Source organism: Cygnus atratus, chromosome 3 (assembly GCF_013377495.2).
Source record: "Cygnus atratus isolate AKBS03 ecotype Queensland, Australia chromosome 3, CAtr_DNAZoo_HiC_assembly, whole genome shotgun sequence".
Lineage (NCBI taxonomy): Eukaryota > Metazoa > Chordata > Aves > Anseriformes > Anatidae > Cygnus > Cygnus atratus.
In genome coordinates this window covers 102,653,286-102,673,338 of record NC_066364.1, presented here as the reverse complement: position 1 = coordinate 102,673,338, position 20,053 = coordinate 102,653,286, and the positions used below count along the sequence as shown (strand labels likewise).

Below are 20,053 nucleotides of genomic sequence, written 5' to 3'. Positions count from 1 at the left end.
TGCTTTCATGTTTACATGCCTGTGAATGTCTGTGTATAGTTCTGTAGGCCACTTCATGATATTTTACAGATCCCCTGCTGGTCTCTAGGATGTGGGTTGTATAGCAGCACATTAGTATTTAGAAAGTGCTGCCTTGCCTTAGGAGTGAAAATGGCCCCAGCAGGAGGAAACACTAACAAGAAGCCGTATCTCCTTTTCTGGTACTCTGTAAATAAATGTTGTATAAACAGAAGAGTGTTTTCAGAGGAGCTGGACAAACTCATGGAAGAACAATTCCCCCTAGGGAGACATTATGCAGGAAACCCCAGGAGGCTGGGAGATGTTTGGGAGAGCAACCACTGCTTGCTTGCACACTGGGAGAGACAGGACCTGGGTTAAATAACCCATTGCCTTGACTTGGGACCTTTGTATGTGCGTAGTTTGCTTTTATGAAAACTGATGGAGCGGTGTATTTGTTGAAATGGGTGCACGCAACTCCTCGCTTCGCTTTAAACTGGACAGAGACCCTGGCAGGCGTGCTGGGTGTCATGTGGGGGCACCACCTCTGGGTCCCGATCACATCTCCTGGGTCTTCTCTCCAGCGTGAGACTCCGTGTGGTGATCTGCCTCTGAATGCCCGGTGCCTGGTTCAGGAACGTCTGAGGGAAGTAGTTAGGTGCAGTGAGGGCAGCGTGGTGGTCGTGTGGTGCTGCTATATTGAGCATATGTATCTGCCTGCGGGCACGCAGCACCACCTAGTGCATTATAGCGATTTTTTTTTTCCTCATTCCCTCAAACCGCAGCGATGCATTCGTGGCAGAGCTCTCCTGTCGCCCCCCGCCCTGCTGCTGCCCGCACGCCATCACAGGGTTTGTCGTGCACTGAAACGCTGACTGCATCCGCAGCAAACGCCTGCCGACCCGGGGGGTGGACGGGACGAGAGGAGCAGGGGGCGCTAACAGCTCACGGCCCACACGGGCTGCGCGTGCGGTTCTCAGCGGCACTCGGCACCTGCCTCACACCCGGCGGGGGGCCGGGTCCCGTCAGCACCGCCCGCGCCCCCCCCTTCCCCCCCCCGCGCTGAGGGGGCGCCCGCGCTGAGGGGCGGGTCCGCGCCGCGGCGCGCGGCCCGCGCTCCCGCCGCCACGTGCCCGCGCCTCCCGTCCCCGCCCCCCCACACGCCGCGGCGGAACGTTCGAGGCGCTGCCAGGCGCGCCGCGCCGACGGCCGAGCGGCGGATCCGGCCGGGCCCCGGCTGCGGGGCGCTGCTCGGCGCTCGGCTCGTGCCGCCTCGCGCGGGGCGGGGCGGGGCGGCTCGGCGGCGGGAGGCGGCGGGAGGCGGCAGGGATGGCGGAGCCGTCGGAGAAGCTGTACCGGGCCGAGTACGCCAAGAGCGGCCGCGCCTCCTGCAAGAAGTGCGGCGAGAGCATCGCCAAGGACTCGCTGCGCCTCGCCCTCATGGTGCAGGTACCGCGCGGCCCGGCCCGGCCCGGCGCTGAGGGCCGCGCTCGGGGCGGAGCAGCGGGGACTGCTGGGGGCCGGGGCCCCGTGCTGAGCGCCCCGGGGCGGTGCCGCGGCTCCAGGCCCCGCGAGGGGCGGGGCGGGGCGGGGGGGGGGGGGACACGGCGCTGCCCCCCGGGCCCCGGGAGGCGGGGAGGGGGAGGGAAGGGCCTGGGGCTGGTTCCCGCAGGGGAAACCCGCCTTCGCCTCTGTGCCTCGGAGGCAGTCCCCTGGGAAGGATGTCTGACCGGGCGGCAGCGCTGCTGCATGCGTTTCCGCTTCCTCTTCTTGTTTCTGGCTGCCCTCGGTTGTCACTCTCCTCCTCTTTCACCCGTGCCCTCGCTGCTTTTCTCCCGTTCCCCCTCGTTGGTCATTCCTCCCTTTCGTGCATGTACACAGCAGCTTGACCTGACCTGAGGCAGGCTGCGCTTCCTCAGCGCAGGACCTTAGATTTTAACATGCCTTACCTCTGGGTGCTCGGCCAGGCAGAGGGGCAGCGTTTCTTTAGGTCGGGTTAAGTTTATCAAGTGATCTCCTGGTGGATGAGCGGATCTGTGCAATCGGATCTGTGGCATCCCTCATGGAGCCGCTCCTTTTCGGCCGACCGTCTCCCTAAAGCTACTGGTCTTTTGCCAACTGCTTGCAATCCACTTGCAATTTTTTTCTCAAAACTCTTGAATTTGCTTGATCCTTTCTGTGAAAGGCTCTCTCCTCCCTCCTTATTTTTTTTTTACTTTTTGTACCTTGCTTCTGAGCATCACCCCCAAGCTCAGGGCCTGAATTTCACCAGTGCGCTGTGATCCCTTCTTTTCTCTTGGAAAAATACCCTGCAAGCAGCCACATGAAGTGTGCTCAGGTTTTCTGCAGATGATGCAGAAGAGATTAAAAGGAGACCCATGGCAAGTCACCAACTTGGTGCCATTTTTACTGCATCTGCTCTTTTCTTTTGGATTCCTACCTGAAGAACTCTGCATGGAAGTGTGATTTCCAGTATTTGGCATGGTGTGGGCACCCAGGGCTTCCAGCACCATCATGACTTTGACTTTTGCTTCCACCTGGAACTTGGCGGTTTGTTATCTACGTGCACAGCCAGAAAGCAAATTGGTCTCTCTTTTTTTTCATAGCTTATTTAGGAAACTGTGGTGGAGAGAAATTGTATAAACCTAAGTTTAGTTTGCCTGGAGGTTCCATTGCCCGCACGGAGAGAAGTCATGCTTCGGGTGTGCGACTCAAGTGGTGAAGGAGATCTGCCCCCTTCTGTGCACCCTAGCGACTGGTGCCCCTAAAACCTTTGTGTTAGGGACAGAACCGTGAACAGTTCTCCAGGAAAACACCAAACATGAGCCCATAGCTTAGGAGCGTCTGACTTTGAGTGCCAGAGGTATGTGCGCCTTCCAGGCGTGTTGAGAGCAGCCCCAATGTGGCAGCTGCGTGGCTGTGGTGCTACAAGGGTAACCATATAATCTGATTGTGGGAAGAGTCTGGCTAGAAATAGGAATGTCCTTTTACAGTTCTGGTTGATGGTTGGGCTGTCACTGGGGCTCCCATCTTTGAAGCCCTTTCTGCCTCCTTACTGCCCCTGCATGAAACTCTTTGATGATTTTTCAGCTCAGAGCCATCCCTTGAGTTGCTGAGTGGTATGTAGAATGCTTTCCTAGGTCAGTAATCCTGTATCATCAGTAATAATAATAACACAACACCGAGTGTTGTTAGTACAGCAGGTGTTTGTGTGCATTGCTCGGAGCCAAACCGCTGCACAGTTATTTGGTCTGATGGGTAACTGGAACGGTGACAGGTTGGTACCTAGTATGTCTGAGTCATAACAAAGCAGAGCGCTCCCGTGACGAGGCTGGAGAGAGAGCTCCAGAGCTGCTGTTTGGGGAAGACTTCGGTTATGGTTCTGTCCTGATGCAGGACTTTGGGTTCTGGCATTCCCTTCAAATTTTGCCTCTGCCTTCTGCAGCCCGCTTAGGAATTTCTTCAGGTTGCGAGTCAGTTTGCTTGAGAAGTGGTCCTGGGAGGGACGGTGTGTTGCACTTGGTGGTCTTACAGAGAGAGACCAGCGGCCTCTTCTGCTACAAGAGTCTCAGAAGAGGTTGTAGCAGATAAGTCAAGCGTTGTTACTTGTGCTGCTTTCTCCACAACCTCTGTTTTGCTCTGCTCATCACTGCAGAAGGACTGATTCTTACTGAGAAAAAATCTTTTCCTCGTCTGCTAGGGGTCGGTATAGCCATGTGGAGGCTGTAGCCTTTTTGTCTTGAGAAATATGGATGGGCTGAGGAGCTCAGTGATGGTCTCATTGTTCCTTCCGCATCTGTGCCCTTTGGGATCTCTCTGTTGGCAGCTTGTCTGTCACACTACATTTTCTTCTTAGGCTTTTCCTAATTCACGTCTAGGTGTTAATTTTAAAATAAATAAATAATGTCTACCCAGACATTCTTATTTTATCTCCCTCCACTCCCTGCCTTGGTTCTGAGTCGCTTCATCTTAGCCTAATGTGCTTTTTTCCTAGTCACCCATGTTTGATGGCAAAGTCCCTCACTGGCACCACTACAGCTGCTTCTGGAAGCGGGCTCGGATTGTGTCCCACACAGACATTGATGGCTTTCCTGAGCTTCGGTGGGAAGATCAGGAGAAAATCAAGAAAGCCATTGAAACTGGAGGCCCTGGAGGAGGTATGCAGAGGTTCGGAGGTTCAGCTGGAACAATGTTCTCTCTTCTCAAGCTATTATTATGGTTATTCGATAGCCACATCCCTCTTAGCAAGTGATGTCAGAAGAATTTCTGTGGTGCCGCTGCACTCCAGGGCTAGGACACTGGCAGTATGAATGTTCTTAGAGGAGGAAAAAAAAAAGCCAAGGCAGTTGGCAGACATATTGCCAAATATTTGTTGTTTTTAACACTGTTGTATTTTGTTTTCAGTTCTTCAGTATTAATGAACGTTCTTGTCATGTGCTGTATTGATGGTATCTTCACTGCAATGTGTGGTTATGGTAGCTCTTTGAAATTCTTACACAACAGAGTTGGAGCAAGTGAGGAGGGTCTAAGTACAGACCAGACCAAACACCCCAAGTCACTCTGTAAACCAAGGATGCTGAGCAGTTTTAGGCTGATGTCTGCCTGTTGAAATGTAATAATACAAAAAAGCTGGCACTTAGAACACATCTGTTTTGAGAAGAGTTCTCTTGTGAAGCAGAGATGTTTGTGACTTGTTACAGTCGGTCTTCAGTAAGACCTCATTTTACACAACTTTCAGGAGAGAGGTAAAAGGTGTCAGCTCTGTGCTTACTTGGTGATTTTTAAAGACTTCCAGAGGTGCAATCCTGTACAATTGCTACTTGTTCGCTTAAAGGAATAATCCTATTTTAACAGTGCTTTTGAGCATGGACCGCTTATCTTGCTCTGAATGCAGATTCTTGATAGATGAACTGCTGGACTGCAGAGGTTTTATTAATGCAGACTGCTAACAATCTGGTATAGAGGAGATTTTTTTTAAAAGTGGGGGAGGATCACATTTAAAGCTGAGCTCTGTGTTTGCCTTTGTTCTCCAGGAAAAGGAGGGGACCAGGAAGGAGGTGGCAAGGCTGAGAAGAGCCTAAATGACTTTGCTGCGGAATATGCGAAGTCTAACAGGAGTACTTGCAAAGGCTGTGAACAGAAAATAGAAAAGGTAAGAAGATTTTCTTTAATTCTCTGTTGCTTGTCTTTTCTCCCACCAGTCCCAATTCCAGCAGTGGCTTTTTTACTTGCTTCCTATCCATTTTGCATACGGAAAGCACTTCGAGCTGCATTTCTGTGTCTGAGAAGCAGCTGTGTGCTGGACATGTGACAACAAAGGCATCTTTCAGGCACTGGAGCCTGGGCTTTAGACCTGCCAGTGCTTCCTTTTGCCTGGGCTTTTGAGCAGGCTGGAACGCCACTCGCCAGTATTTTTGGTAGGAAGAGACAGGTGTCTTTTCCTGCCTGTCGAAGCACTGCAAAGGTGTAAGCCTCTTCTTCCTCCTTTGTTTGTGTGCAGAGCATCTGTATTGGCTCCACTGAAGCAGACAAAAACGGTGATGCGACTAATTAACGATGCTGCCCTGTATTTCAGCATGTCTCGTTGCTCTGCTTTTAAAGGCAGTTGGTGAAATGAAGCTGTGAGCTTGTGGTAGGTGTGAATAGACCTGCCAATTTGGTAAAGTTGATGAGGGTCAAACACCAGTGCTGATATACCTCTGTCTGCAGAAGCATCCGTGGCTGGAGTGTAGGCATTTCTTCATTGGAGCATGAAGTATTGCAGTCTAAAACTACGTGGAACGACTACTTCTGGGGCATCTGAAAAGTAATTTGCAGTTAGAGGGGATTAGATAGTATTAGCACTGATGTTTGACTGGTTAAAATGTAAACTAATTATTCAGAGTTGCCTGCAGGGGGTTTGGTGATGTGATCTTTGCTTCTTCAAGTTAACTGGCAGTCAGGGAGTTGAAGGAGTAAAGACTACAGGATTACCTGTTTTGGATGTTTTTTGAACAGAAAATTACTTAAAAGGATGTTTTTTCCAACCTAGAAAGAGTATTAGTGGAAGCAGAGGAACTGTAGGGAAGGGCTTGAGCAATAGCTGCAGGCATTGGTGAAGGAACCATTACTATTTCGCAGGTGTTTAGGAAGCATCAGGTTGGTAATGAGCTTACTGATATCCTGCTCTTTCCAGAGCAGCCTAACGATTGCTTTGTCTCTTTAACCTGCTCTAGGGACAGATTCGGATTTCCAAGAAGATGGTACATCCTGAAAAACCACAGCTGGGAATGATCGATAACTGGTATCACCCAGACTGCTTTGTGAGCCGCCGAGCAGAGCTGGGTTTCCTCCCTGCATACGGGGCCACCCAGCTCCTTGGCTTCGGCATCCTGAAAGCTGAAGATAAAGAAACTCTGAAGAAGCAGCTCCCAGCTACCAAGAGTGAAGGGTATGTGCGGAATGCAACCGGTTGTGTTGTTACTTGCCTTCGCGTACATCTGTGATGAATGTGTTGTGTCATTATTGTGTCTCTGTTAAAAGAATAGCAGCTGTAGGATGATGAGGTATTCCTCTGGCGTTAGGTAAATGGCAACAGACCAATTCCCCGTCCCTGGGAGGCTATAGTCCACTTGCCCTTGTGACTTCCGCGAGGGGAACGCAGAGACCAGCAGCTGTGACTTGTAGAACTGATGCAGGGCTTTTGGCCCTAAAATGTGTGCTTAATACAAATGGATGCTGGGCTCTGCACCTCCTTGTGTGATGCTGTTATCAGCGGTGGTTCCTCTGGTCTAACCACTTGCTAGACAGTTGATTTGATATCTCATCTACGTACTGCTGATCTGTGACAGATGCTGAGTCTGATAACATTGCTTGTTGGCTGCCTAGTGTTCACACTTGGATGTTTTTGTTGGCAAAATCTTTTGTGGTACAACTGAAATTGTATCGCCTGGCACTGAAATTTTCAATGGAGGCTCTTGAAAGAAGTTGTATTAACAGAGAGGCCTTTCAGGGTGGCTTGCTAGCTTTGGTCGATCTTTTTCTGATAGCGGAGGCGTTTGTTTGAATTTTATTTTTTTTTCCCATGAAGGAGGAAACGTAAGGTATTGCTGGGTTCTACAAACAGGAAAGATGACGTCTTTGTAAGATGTTGGGCTTTTCCACGTACCTTGTAGACTGAATTCAGCTCTACTTTTATAAGGATTCACTGTGAAACTGCCCAGTGAGACTGACACTGGCTTCTGAAAAGATGCAGTCAAGTCAAATCTGTGTGGTCTTTGTTGGTTTTGGTCCTGTAAGTAGGTGGCTGACGGGCATGATTCAGAGCCTTTTGAGTATCTCAGTGTTGTCCTTGGTTATAGGTAACAGCGCGGCTTGTGTAAACTGATGTGTGTTGTTAAGAGGATGCCATTCAACTTCCATGCTTTGTTCTTGTTTGGCAAGCAGCTGCTCCAGAAGCATTCAGCAGTGGCTCGGGTGCCATGGGGAGGGTCCTGCAGCGCCATGCAAATGGGTGCTGCTCCGTGAGCCCTGTTGGGTTCTGCACCAACTGGCTTGTTCAGCTGAACTGCTGCAGGCTGTGGCCTTTCAGGCTGAGACGAGCTGTCTGTGACTCCCTGCCAATTTACCTTTTCACACAGGCACTTTCCCTCTGCGTGTGTTGCAGGCTATAAGTAGAAGTACGGTGTTTTCACATACTTGCACAAATACTAAGGCTTTGGAAAGATAGGCCACAGAGTAGTTTGCCAAGTCGCTGTGTAAATAAAAGCCTAGAATTGCAATGGAAAAAAGCTTAGACTGGTGATGTAAGGTAATGTGAACCTTGACCTCATGCCAGAAAAGCAGCAGAACATCTGATCTTTTCTGCTCTTTAAGCACCACATGAGCAAACCCCTCAACTGTGAGGGTGCTGGCTGGCTCTTGTGATCTGCACTACCTTTCTTCTGCTGTTTGGGTTGCGTGCTTGAGACAAGGGTGTTAAGAATCAATTGGAAAAGTAGCTGTCTGTCAAATGAACTGAATGAATGGGACTATAAACAGGGGAGAGAGGTGTGGGTGTGCTTCCTACCTGGTGACTGTCTGCCAAAAAGCAGACAAGTTCTGAAGAAGCAAACCCTACAAACAAAAAACAAAAAAAAACCAACAGCCCAGAAGCTTGAATGAGACACAGTTACCTCCCGTCATTCATCTTGTGTGTTCAGTCAGATAACAGAAATTAATGACAGAAATTGCATCTTCTCGCAAAAACGGCATTAGAGCATCTGTTACAGGTGAGATTCTGAAAATGAACTTTAAAGTTATCTCTACCTGTGCTGCATCCAAATTACATCCTGAGTCAGGTGTTGTCTGCAATTCAGATATGACGTATCCAAATTCATGTCCTGCTTCTGCATGTCTGGCCCATACTCTGCAGAGAAGCTCCAACTTGGGCTGCCCCATCAGCCCTTTCTAAAAGGGTGGTGGTGTGACATCTGTATTGCAGGTTAGTAAAACTGAGGCACTGAGCAGGGTTACTGAGAATGGGATGGGGAAATCCCTTCCCTCTGAGGGAGAAAAAATAGGAAAGCTTCCTGCGAGAATCCTGGTGGCTTTTCTTGGTCGGCGCTGGGCGAGACATGCTGACCCTCCCCTGGGCTGCAGGCTGTCCTGCCTGAGTGCCAGCATTTTGCAGGCTTGGGGAAGGAGGGTCTTGTGTCCTTCCCAGTGGCCTCTCTGCAGCAGGTGCACTCATGTACTGGTGTAGGAAATGCAGTGGCAGCTTGCCTTGTCCTTTTCATTGTGCTTCTTTGGTAGCATGTGTTTTTGCCCTCCTGCTTTGATCTTTAATGCTATCTGCATTATTTCTGCAATGTTTTCTGCATTGCTTGCTCGAGTAGAATTGCTGCTCAGGACAGGAACGAAGCCTCGTTCTGGAGGTGCCATCAGGTAGCACCTGAATAACTGCAGACTGAGGCAGAGGGTCAGGTCAGCAACAGTCTGCAAGTGCTTCACGGAGAGAAAGGAAGGGGGTACCAGCTCCCCCCTGCATCAGCTGCTTGCTTTATCCAGGGTTGCTCTGACTGTCCTTACCTCTTCATTTTCGTTGTAAGGAGAATGTGAAAAACAGAGTAGATGGTAAGGAAGGGCCAGGCTAGAGTGTGCCAGTTCATCTTCCTCTTCGTCCTCTTGAAAGTCTGGGTAGGCCTTGTGTTTCTGTATCTACCAGGGAGGTGAGAAGTGTTCTGCATTGGATGCTAAGTACCAGTCCTTCTAAACAAGCTGTTGGACCCTATGTGTTGAGTGCCTCAACTGTCCCTTCCCCAGCAGGAGAAAGGGTGTACGCAGTAGCACCTGGCTGCTGCTGGCAGCGCGTGGTGTTTGGTCCCAAGGATGGCTTGTGGCTTCCGTGTCAGTGAGGATCTGTTCTGTCAGTTCTAAAACTTGCAATTCTGTGCAGACGGGAGGTGAATTCAGCTTTGTCTATCCCTTCTTCAAACTATAAAATAATGATTAGTGTTTACTTTAAGTCTTCAGCATAGCCAGGGACAAAAGAGAAAGCGAGAAGCCTGCAGCTTTATGCCTCTGCAATCCAGATGATCCTTCTCATTCTGCAGTTTGAGTGGCTGGATCAGGTACAGCAACTGCTCTGTACGTGGAAAGCAACCTGCTGTCCCCTTAGCTCTGAGAAGTTGCCAAAAGTGCAAGTTCCTGCTGGGATTTGGATGCTTTCCCTTGGTCCCAAGGCATCTCAGCAGGGTGACTGCCTTCCAGTGGTTTGAGTCCTGGCTTTCCTCTTTTCAGACAAGTTACTACACAGCCATGAGTCTTGGCCTGCTGGAGGCAGCCTGACTCTCAGCCTGCCAAGGGAGAGAGACTGCAGATACACAGCACTTGGGCACCCATCCTAAATACTTGCGTGATTAAGCCCTCTGGCTTGGGAAGGTACAGCAGGGCGCTTTGTGCTCAGGCTGATGTGTTTTTCCCAGATTATGCTGTGTACCTCTGATTCAGGTAAAAATTCAGGAGCCGTGATTCTCACGGTGAGCGCTTTGTTTTCCATGCTGTGCTGAGGCTCAGTGGATGCTCTGGCCTTGCTCCTAGTGAGGGCTGCAGCCAAAGGGAGGAGAGGGGACTTGCGAGGTCTGGGAACCTTTGAAGGCACAGCTGTGCTTGTGCTGAATCCATTCTTGCCACGCTGGTTCCTGTTATGTGGTTTAATAAAGAATAGGGACCATTTCTTGCAAAATGCAAGCAAATGCTGATAGCCTGGTGTAGCCATTGTGTGTCCCCTGGGGTAGCAAACCTTGCAGCATAGCCCAGGCTCTGACTGATTGGACCTTGCAAGGGGACAACTGGGAGACGAGGTCTTCCGCAAACTCAGCACCTTAAAGATGTGCAGAACGGTCTGAGTCATAATTTGGTCAGAGGTGCTAACAAAGGACTATGGTAGCTTCTGCAAATAAAATGAGATCTTGGCCCAATTTTAAGCCCAGGATACTTTTCCTAGAACTTGCAGGGTCCTCAGGGACAGTACCTTTCAACATCCTCCTGCAGCTTTATAGCTAATAAGCTATTGTACTAAGTTTATCTTAATGGTAGCAAAGCACTAGAAGATGAAGTGTTGAAAATTGTGGAGGGCAACCAAGAACATTAACTTTGACTTAACCATCAGCCACAGCTTATAAAGTTAGAATTTGCATACTTAAAAAAGATTCCTGGCTGATGTTTCCAAAGGATAGCAGCTCTGTCAAAATGAAGTGCAAGGTGTCCAAGCTGTGCTCATATTGTGCCTCAAGTGCCAGGTCCATCCTGCCTCAAATGGGATAAAATTTCACTTTATTTCCTCACGTTGAGAACATGCACTGAGATGATTTATTGATACTGATGTGTGTTGAAGCCATGCGGACCAAGGGGATGACAGGAGTCTGGAAACGTAAATGATCTTCCTCTGAGGTCTGTTGTTCTTCAGAAGTCTGCCAAAATCCCCTGGCTTTCATTTGGCTTCCTCATCTTTCTTGAGCACAGTTTTCTATAACTTCTCCCAGTGCAGCTCTGAGGGCCCAGCTAATAGCAGTATATTTTATCACACAAAACTGCAAGGTAGTAAGTACATCATAAAACCGCTGTCAGCCTGGGAGTACTTTACAGGTAGAAACTTCCTCCTGTCTGATTTCAGAGATCAGACTTAATTCCAAGCTGAAGAGGAACTAGCTGGGAAGTATCAAGTTTCCCGGTGTGTTAACTTACTAAAGTATTATGTTTGCTGTCCTTTATTTCAATATGCACTGTCTTAGCTGAAAAATGAAGCTGTTGATTCAGCCGAAAGACACTATAGTCCTGTCTTTTAACCTTCATTGCTACCTCTCCTTGGACGTGGAGAGATATAAGTATACACAGTAAGTTTTATCTATACCTTTGGAGTAATTAATACAGGTGTGGCTGAGTATGCCTGAAGCTCTCAGCGTTGTAGTATTTTCTGTGCTCTTCTGCCAGATCACAGTTATCTTGTGGAAAAGCTCGAAGTGTGCGTGACCTGATTGAGGTGGCTGTTGTTGCAGAACCAAGTACACGTTTGCAGTCTAGAATTGAAGAATTTGAAAAGTGGTCTTGCCTGCTAAAACTCAGGACATAACTCAGGACATTCAAGTCCCTGCAGATATCAGCAGTCAATAAACTGAGTTCTGGTAACATAAATATTAAATAACTTAAATTAACATAACATAAATTAAAATACCTTTGTGTGTGTGGTGTTTGTGTTTTTTTTTCTCTATTAGGAAGAGAAAAGGAGAAGAAGTAGATGGAAATGTGACTGTGAAAAAGAAGCAGAAAAAAGAGAAAGAGAAGGAATCAAAGCAGGAAAAACAGCTGAAGGTGAGTTTTAGCTGATCAGATCCTACAGACTGCCTTGTTAGAAGAGTGTAGTGTCAGGTACTAACTGAAGAGCTGGGGCATCTGGAGAGGGACTGTACCTGGTGCCCAGACAAAGCAGAGCTGCAGTGCAGAGTGGCTTTAAAAATCTGTTCTAGCTGTTTGGGTAAAACGTGTGACTCTCCCTTTTGGCAGAGCTTCTTGTTGCTCTCTGTCTCCCAGGCTGTCCTTAAGATCCCATGGGCTTGCTAAAACCTCATCCACACACTGCAGTTTCAGGTGTGTTCTTAGTGACTGACTGCAAGTAGCTGAGCTGCTGGTTTTTGTTAACAGGAACAGACAGAGCTGATCTGGGGCATCAAGGATGAGCTGAGGAAGGTCTGCTCCACTAATGATCTGAAAGAGCTGCTGATTGCCAACAAGCAGGAAGTGCCTTCAGGGGAGAATGCCGTAAGTACTAAATTTAGGTGTGTGCTGGGTCTTCAGTGAAGCCAACCCACGCTGATATTGCTGCACAGTCCACAAGCATGCAGCATGTTCCTAACGAGAAAAAAAAAGTGCAAACCCCAGTCCGTTTGTCCCAGGACTCTGACGATACTACTATTACACTGGCTTATGAAGGCACTGCATGGTGGTGTCTGATGCTGGATTAAATGCTTTGGTCTCAGTGATGTGCCATTTTTCTGCTGTGTCCCAACTGGTCCCTGTTTTTGTCTCTGGCCTTGCAAGGCCAGCTGTGTCCCAGGCCGCATCAAAAGAGGCGTGACCAGCAGGGTGAGGGAGGTGATTGTCCCCCTCTACTCTGACCTTGTGGGGCCCCACCTGGAGTGCTGCAACCATGTCTGTGGCCCCCAGCACAAGAAAGATGTGGACCTGCATCCACATGGATGGGATGTAGATTGGATGGGAACTATCTAGATTCAAAATGGTCAAGAAAATCTCAAGGCAGGAAAACTGGGATTTGTCTGAGCCTACATTCCCACCTACGTTCTTGTGCTCAGATGCAGTAACTCATCTCCTTCTTTCCCATTCCTGTACTGCTGTCCAGTCAGGGGCTGTGTGGTAGATATGCTCTCGTGAATGCTGACTCCAAATAGGAGATACTGTGAGTCATGAATGCGAGTGAACAGGTGTGGTGTGACTGGGGAAACTTTATGCCATGTTTTTTAAGGCACTGTAAATCAAATAATTTTGCAAAGAATCTTGGCTTATGTGCAATGTACATGTGACATGAAGCACTGGAAAAGTCTGTCTGTGTGCCAACAACTTTACAATAATTTTCTTGTCCAGCCCAGTGTAATGCAATATGTGGGCTTCCAGTTTACTCCTGCCATGACATGTTTTATATTCTTTGTGGCTTTAGATCTTGGACCGAGTGGCAGATGGGATGGCATTTGGAGCTCTGCTTCCCTGCGAGGAGTGTAAAGGGCAGTTTGTGTTCAAGAGCGATGCATATTACTGTTCAGGGGACATCACTGCCTGGACTAAGTGCGTTGCTAAAACACAGACTCCCAACAGGAAAGACTGGGTAATCCCGAAGGTGGGTATTAATTGCAAAATTGATGATCTGAAGTATGCTTCTTAATTGATGTTTCCTCTTGTAGGGAGTTTGAATAGACAGCAGTCAGTGTTGGATGCTAGGGAGAAGAGTGCACTGCAGTGCTGAGCCACTGTGACAGTGGGGAGGTCCTGTCACAGCTACGTCCCTACAGGGCTAGACAACTAATATACAACAGTCATCTTTTTTTTCCCAGTAACACTAAATTAAAAGAGATGTTGCTGATTTGATTTGAAACTAGTCATTTACTCTCTTCTAGCTTTGGTTTCCCTGTCAGTAAACCGGGTTTTTGCCTGTCTGAATATGAGTATCTCAGAAATCCTCTCTGAGATCTGCAGTAAATGACAAAATCTGACCAATGCTCAACTTAGCCTTTACATTTTCTAATATTATTTGTTGTTTTTAAAGTCTGTCTATGCTTCCATCCCACAGGAGTTTCGTGAAATTCCTTATCTCAAGAAATTTAAGTGTAAGAAACAGGATAGGATATTCCCTCCAGAGGCTGCAACTGTGAACTCTGCGCTTCCTCCACATGCATCTGCTCCTTTAACAGAGACCGTTTCTGCACCCCAAGGTGAGTGGAGCTCAGGATGTTGTGTAATGCCATTCCTATCAAAACCCTGAACAGGCATGCTGTTTGCTGTTCTGCTGCTGAGTGACTGAGATTTTGTAGTGAGAAACAGCATAGCAGAGTCTCATGTGCTTCATCTTCCTAGCAGTGGTAGACCCTGTTATGGTGGGTTGCCTGGGGACATGCACTTGGGATCCTGGTTGTTTTCTGACAAATCTTCTTGGGTATGTTTTGGTATGCGTGTGATGAATTAGAAGTGTAAAGGCCTGTGTCCCAAGTGACATCTGCTGTGAAATGCCTTCTTGCTTGACTTCTTGGGGAACATCCAGGGTCCTTAGTAGTGCCATAGTCCATATTCCATGTCCAGTGTTACCTTTTCAAGGTCAAGAGGTTGTTTGAAATCCTCTGTTTGGATTTGGTCTTAACAACCACTGACTAGCATTGCGCACAAAAGATAAGCTGTCTCCAACCTGCAGATTGGCGAACGATGCAATTCCACTTGGGACACTGGAACAAGTTACACCCTTTAGTGATTTGGCTAGTTCATTAAGAAGTGTGATGACTTCTTGCTTGTTTAGTCTTTTTAGTCCTGGCTATAGTTTTGGGAGTAGGGGGTTTGTTACTTGGTGAAAAGGGTGGGAATAATTCTGTCCAGCTAATTCTAGCCCAGTTGTGGTATTTCAACAATGAAGACAAAGTAACTCATGTCTTGGTAAGTTGATTCGAACCCCAGTGTTCCACGAAAGTAAATTCAATCTGTTAAGTAGAATTAAGCCCAGGTTGCTTTGTTTGCTAGCAGCTTAACTCACTTGTGTCTGGGCGGTAGGGGGTGAACAAACACCTCTGTTGGTCAACCAGAGTTAATAGCACTTACTTTTAGAAGTGGAGATATGCTTTGAGACATTTCCTGTGTCCTGGATCCACCCACATTGCGAAGCTCACTGCATCAATGTTCACACTATGATGTGATGGAGCAGCAGCTGGTTACCAGTTTGCTTCCGTCTTGTTACGGGGTTTGTGTGATTTAGCCAACTTACAACTTTGTACTGTCTACAAGATCAAAACTCAAATGTATTGTAACATGGGAACACTGCTGTTTGAGACACAAACGTTCTCCAGCTCTTCAAAAACGGATTTCCTTTTGTAGAGGCGGAAGCTTTCATGCTGTCCAGGCATCAAATGAAGAGGGAAGCTGAACAGTCTCTAGTAGCACAGTGTTGAAGCAGACTGATTTTAATTTTTATTTTTGTTTAAAGGAAAAAAAAATCCAGGCAAATAATGTGCCTACATATCCATCTTTCCTGCCCTCTGTCCCTTCTGTTCGTTGGGTGAGCTGGGTTTTGTTGCCTCTCCTAGGGGAACAGAAGCTTTCTCCCACTTGCCTCAGCACAGGTCAGACCTGTTTGGACCCTTGTCTCCCTGCTAGCTGGGCTGATCATTCTGAGTGTGTGGGATGCTGTCCGTTACTGTTTGTTATTTGTCGGGGGGGCTTTGTGCTTGTCACTAACGTGCTGTGTTGTTTCCAAACCCCTAGACAAACCACTGGCCAACATGAAGATCCTGGCTCTTGGAAAGCTGTCCAAGAACAAGGAGGAAGTGAAGAACATTGTGGAGGAGTTGGGAGGAAAGATGACGACGACAGCTAACAAGGCCACCCTGTGCATCAGCACACAGAGTGAGCAGCCATGCAGTGCTTTCTGGTAGTGCTCCTCACAGAGCTGAGCAGATTAGAGGGGGTGCACATCCTCAGAGCTCTCTGTGCATTAGTGTTTGGACTAGGAGGAGTGTTTGTGTCTGCACACTGCCTTAGTGTGTTTGGAAAAGTAAAGACATCATGTGCTTCTTAAGTTTTACTCACCTAGTACGTTAACCTTGTGGGTTGTGCCATAAGGCTGTGTTGGGTTTGCAGCAGCTGAAGCTCAGATCCCTGTGCAGACCGTGGTGGTGTGCAAGCCAGTGTTGGTGGACTGAAAGGTGCTGGGGACTATGACCTTGAAGAAGCCACCCTTGCCTTGGAGAAGCTGTGGAGTTGACTGTGGGCGTTTGAGGGCAGTGTTTTCTCTGTTGGTGTTGACCTCCAAACTGGGTGCTGAGGTAGGAGATCTGCTCCCACCTGGTAGGATGCCCAAGAGGGCAGCCCCAGCCCAGCTCTAGGAAGGGGAGAGCTGGACCAGCCAGGTAAAACACAAGTGTTCCTGCTCTAGCGCAGGCTACAGTTTTGAACGTTGTGGAAATGTATTTCCTCAAAGCTTTGGAGTCCTGAATCATGGCCAGAGGTAGGGGCTGAAGTCTGAAACCTCACTGATTTATTTTTTTTTTTCTCTCCCTTCCCCACCCTGCTTATGCAGAGGATTTGGAGAAAATGAGCAAGAAGATGGAAGAAGTGAAGGAGGCCAAAGTCCGCGTGGTCTCAGAGGAGTTTCTTCAGGATGTGAAATCCTCCAGCAAGAGCTTTCAGGAGCTTCTTTCTATCCATGCAATTTCACCTTGGGGTGCAGAGATAAAAATGGAGCACCACGAGGTGGCCGTGGATGGGAAATGCAGCAAGCCCCAGCATACAAAGAGTGCTGGGAAGGTCAAAGAAGAACAAGGTGATGAACAATGTAGTTGTTTCTCCAGGGGCCTGTTTAATGCTGTGTGTGTGCACAAAGGAAACCTGGGTATAGTCCAGCCTCTTGTTTTGCTAGAGTTCTCTGACTTTTTTTCTCATAATAAATTTAGATAAAAAAACGTGCTCACATGTGAGAAAATGCTGGAGACCAAAGCAGTGGTCTCTGTTGTAGTGAGTATAGAATGTATTTTTTTAATGAAGGAAGGAAAAAAATGCAACACCAATAGCATTCCTTAGGACTGCCGAGCAAGTTTACATTATTCATGCTGGAAAGTGAAGAAAGCCATTAGATCTGCTCAGAACCTATCTTCAGAACCCATTCTTTTCCATATTCCCCAAGCTTTTGATTTCTATTGCTCAACTGGGTGTGTTATTACCAAACTATTTCACAGCAGCAGGATCTCTGGGGGACTGAATGTCCCACATGTTCCCTATGAGGTTTTTAAATCCTATTTAAACACTACCACGAATGTGACTTTAATCTACTGTCTAGGTGAAAAAATGGTACAGCCCGACTTTTGGGGCCAGGAGGAAGGAAAATGGATGTTATGTGGGGAGACCTTGTTTTTCATTTCATTGGGTGGGAGGTGGGAGTGGATGGCTGTGAATTGGCTGCTAAAGGCAGCTAAAAAGAACATTGACATGTTGGTGTTCTTATACTGGGAACCTGATTTAGAGTCTTATTAAGGTGGTAATTAGGCAAATTGAGAATTTGTATCTTGTTTCAAGTTAAACCATGTTGCCTGGGTAAGGAAAAAATAACTCCTTATTCCTGCAGGACCTAGCAAGTCTGAAAAGAAAATGAAGCTAACAGTTAAAGGTGGAGCAGCAGTAGATCCTGATTCTGGTGAGTGATTGCAATGGTTGAACCTGTGCCACAGTGCGCAGGATGCGTGATTATTTACAAAATAGATTTTTGTGTGAAAGGATGAGGGTTTGGAGCCCTTAACATAAAAGTTAAGGGTTAATATAAAAAATAAGGGTTCCACAAAAGGAACCTGAATTTTTAAACCAGCTTTTCTTGCTTTCGGAGGAAGGCTATTAATTGACATCTAAAGATGGGTTTTCCAAGATTTTCTTGTGCAGCTGTCTGAAGGACCACTTAAACTGGAGTATACACCTTGCTCAGCTTCGTGAGCATCTGTCAGAGGAGTAAATAAAAGCTTAGCTAGTAGAGGCCATGGGTCTGGCATGAGCATCTGCCTCAAGATTCTGACTGGGGGGCAAATTCTACTGCTCTCCAAACCTACAGTGTACAGATGTCATCCTGAGAAGTCATACTGCAACCAAGACGAGCCTTCATTTTTTCAGTCTATTTTCTAGTTGGCACCTGCAAAACTATATCTCTTGAGAATTCCTCTAGCCAGCCATGCAGTGTTAAATACTAGATTTTTAGATGGTCCTTTCCCAAACATACAATTCTTTTTTCTTAAGTTAGGGTTGAGGTTCATTCCAATATATCTGAAGGTGTGTGCTCACTATCTGTTGAAAAGAAAATATGCTTCAATTAGTTTTGAATTAGCATGTTATCAATGGTTTTTTCCAATAGTTTTGTTAAAATTCACACAACTTTATAAAATGTCTGTGTGAACGTGAATGTAGCAAGACAACCTAAAATGGTAACCACTTCTGTTTCTGATTTTCATCTATGTAGGTTTGGAGGATTCTGCTCATGTGTTTGAAAAAGGTGGAAAGATTTTCAGTGCAACTCTTGGTCTAGTGGATATTGTGAAAGGAACGAATTCCTATTACAAACTGCAGCTCCTAGAGGATGACAGAGAGAGCAGGTGAGTTTAGCTTTCCCCATAAATGTCTTTGTTTACTTTTTTCCAGTAAGTACTGGATTTTTTTGTTTCTACAAAAACACGGAATGGGTAAAACGTTTTTCTGAGAATACGCAAACATCCAGGGGAGGTCTGTGCCCTGTATGGAGACATTTCTTTGTGGTGTTGACAAAACCTAAATTGGGAAGTAATAAAGGTTGCTGAGTTGTATCTGGAAGCATTCATTCTTGCATCGTGGGATAAGTGAGGCACATACAATAGGAATCTTCTCAGGTCTAGGTTAACTGACTAACAGGAGGGCCGTGCTGCTCTGTGACTGATGGCTGCCCTTGAAAATACAGAAGGAGAAGGTTCCTCTGTTTTAACATCTAAGATGCTACGCATGAAGTCTGCAATGTTAGGAATCTTTCCCATATTCTCGAACTTAGTTTTGTCTTCCAATTGCAGAGTTGTAATTCTGGGAAACAAAACCAGATTCTGCCTTTTCCATCACAGTGTATTTCTGAATTGAGTGTACTGAGGCTTAGCAAAATGCATTGAAATGGTCAGGGGACGATAATGCATTTAGCTATCCAGTCTCATCAGGCATGTGGAAGAGCTGTCCAGTGGTTGTATTTCTGACAGCAGGTAAAGAAGTGAAGAGGGTTCTTTAAAATGGAATTGTGCCCACAAACATGCAAGGGATGCACAGAAATCTAGAGGAGCTAGTAGCTGTCAGCAACAACCCTGGTTCGTCTCTGGATTTGTACTCTACCTCGATCATTGTAAGCTTTTCTTGCTGGCTCCTGTATTTGGAGTTTTTACTTGGGTCTGTGATTTGGTACATGGAGGGATCTCAGCACCTGCATTTTGTACCTGACAAATTGGATTGTTTGCTTGATTGTATCCCTGTAAATAGTACATAAGCTTACACAAGTTGGTGTCAGTAATGGAAACAAATACGTGAGTTGCTTCTTGGAGAAACTGGAATCTGAATTCTAGGAGTTCAAGTCATAGGCTTAAAAGTGCATGGTGTTTGTTTTTTCAAATATACCCCAGAAGTCTGAAGATGTGTATTTACAAAGCATTGACTGAAGTGGTGATAGCCTTTTTTTCCTTCTCCTGTGCATGCATTTGTCTTCAGGGACGTATGTCTGGTATGTAATAAACGCAGTGGGTGTTTATTACACCAGTTTTTGTTGCTCTTCTGTTGCTCTCCTGCAGAATGTCTCCCCTTAAATTAATGGTACGGAAATGGCCAATTCACAGTTGCATGGTTGTTGCAGAATCAGTTTAAGTTGGACTGAGATCTAGAGACAGAGATCTTACATCTGGTCTTTTCTCATGTTTCACTTCTCTAGGTACTGGGTGTTTAGATCTTGGGGTCGTGTGGGCACTGTAATTGGGAGTAACAAGCTGGAGCAGATGCCATCAAAAGAAGATGCTGTTGAACACTTCCTTAACTTGTATGAAGAGAAAACCGGAAATTCTTGGCATTCAAAGAACTTCACTAAATATCCCAAAAAATTCTACCCACTGGAAATAGATTATGGACAGGTAACTCTGAAATGTCCCTGTGCCAGCTGGAGCATTGCTCAGCTGCTTTCCTGTAACATTCTCTTCTGTGCTCCCTCTTGGATCATTTACACGTTAACAAATTTGAGGAATGAAGCGCAGATGTTTTTGTTGCACGGGTTATTAATATAAGCGTAGGGAGACCACTGGGA

At 46.9% G+C, this 20,053-nt stretch overlaps 1 protein-coding gene across 1 annotated transcript in view; it reads left to right on the top strand.

Annotated features, from left to right (window-relative positions):
* The first annotated feature begins 1,266 nt into the window (after positions 1 to 1,266).
* Positions 1,267 to 20,053, top strand: part of PARP1 (poly(ADP-ribose) polymerase 1) — a 29,009-nt gene continuing 10,222 nt past the window's right edge. Inside the window, exons 1-13 of the mRNA XM_035562428.1 lie at positions 1,267 to 1,446; positions 3,992 to 4,154; positions 5,031 to 5,149; positions 6,213 to 6,427; positions 11,730 to 11,826; positions 12,157 to 12,273; positions 13,187 to 13,363; positions 13,814 to 13,955; positions 15,487 to 15,627; positions 16,301 to 16,543; positions 17,342 to 17,410; positions 18,218 to 18,350; positions 19,688 to 19,883. Of these exons, the coding sequence (XP_035418321.1) occupies positions 1,327 to 1,446; positions 3,992 to 4,154; positions 5,031 to 5,149; positions 6,213 to 6,427; positions 11,730 to 11,826; positions 12,157 to 12,273; positions 13,187 to 13,363; positions 13,814 to 13,955; positions 15,487 to 15,627; positions 16,301 to 16,543; positions 17,342 to 17,410; positions 18,218 to 18,350; positions 19,688 to 19,883 (1,932 nt within the window). The 5' untranslated portion in view covers positions 1,267 to 1,326. The remainder of the gene's footprint in view (positions 1,447 to 3,991; positions 4,155 to 5,030; positions 5,150 to 6,212; positions 6,428 to 11,729; positions 11,827 to 12,156; positions 12,274 to 13,186; positions 13,364 to 13,813; positions 13,956 to 15,486; positions 15,628 to 16,300; positions 16,544 to 17,341; positions 17,411 to 18,217; positions 18,351 to 19,687; positions 19,884 to 20,053) is intronic.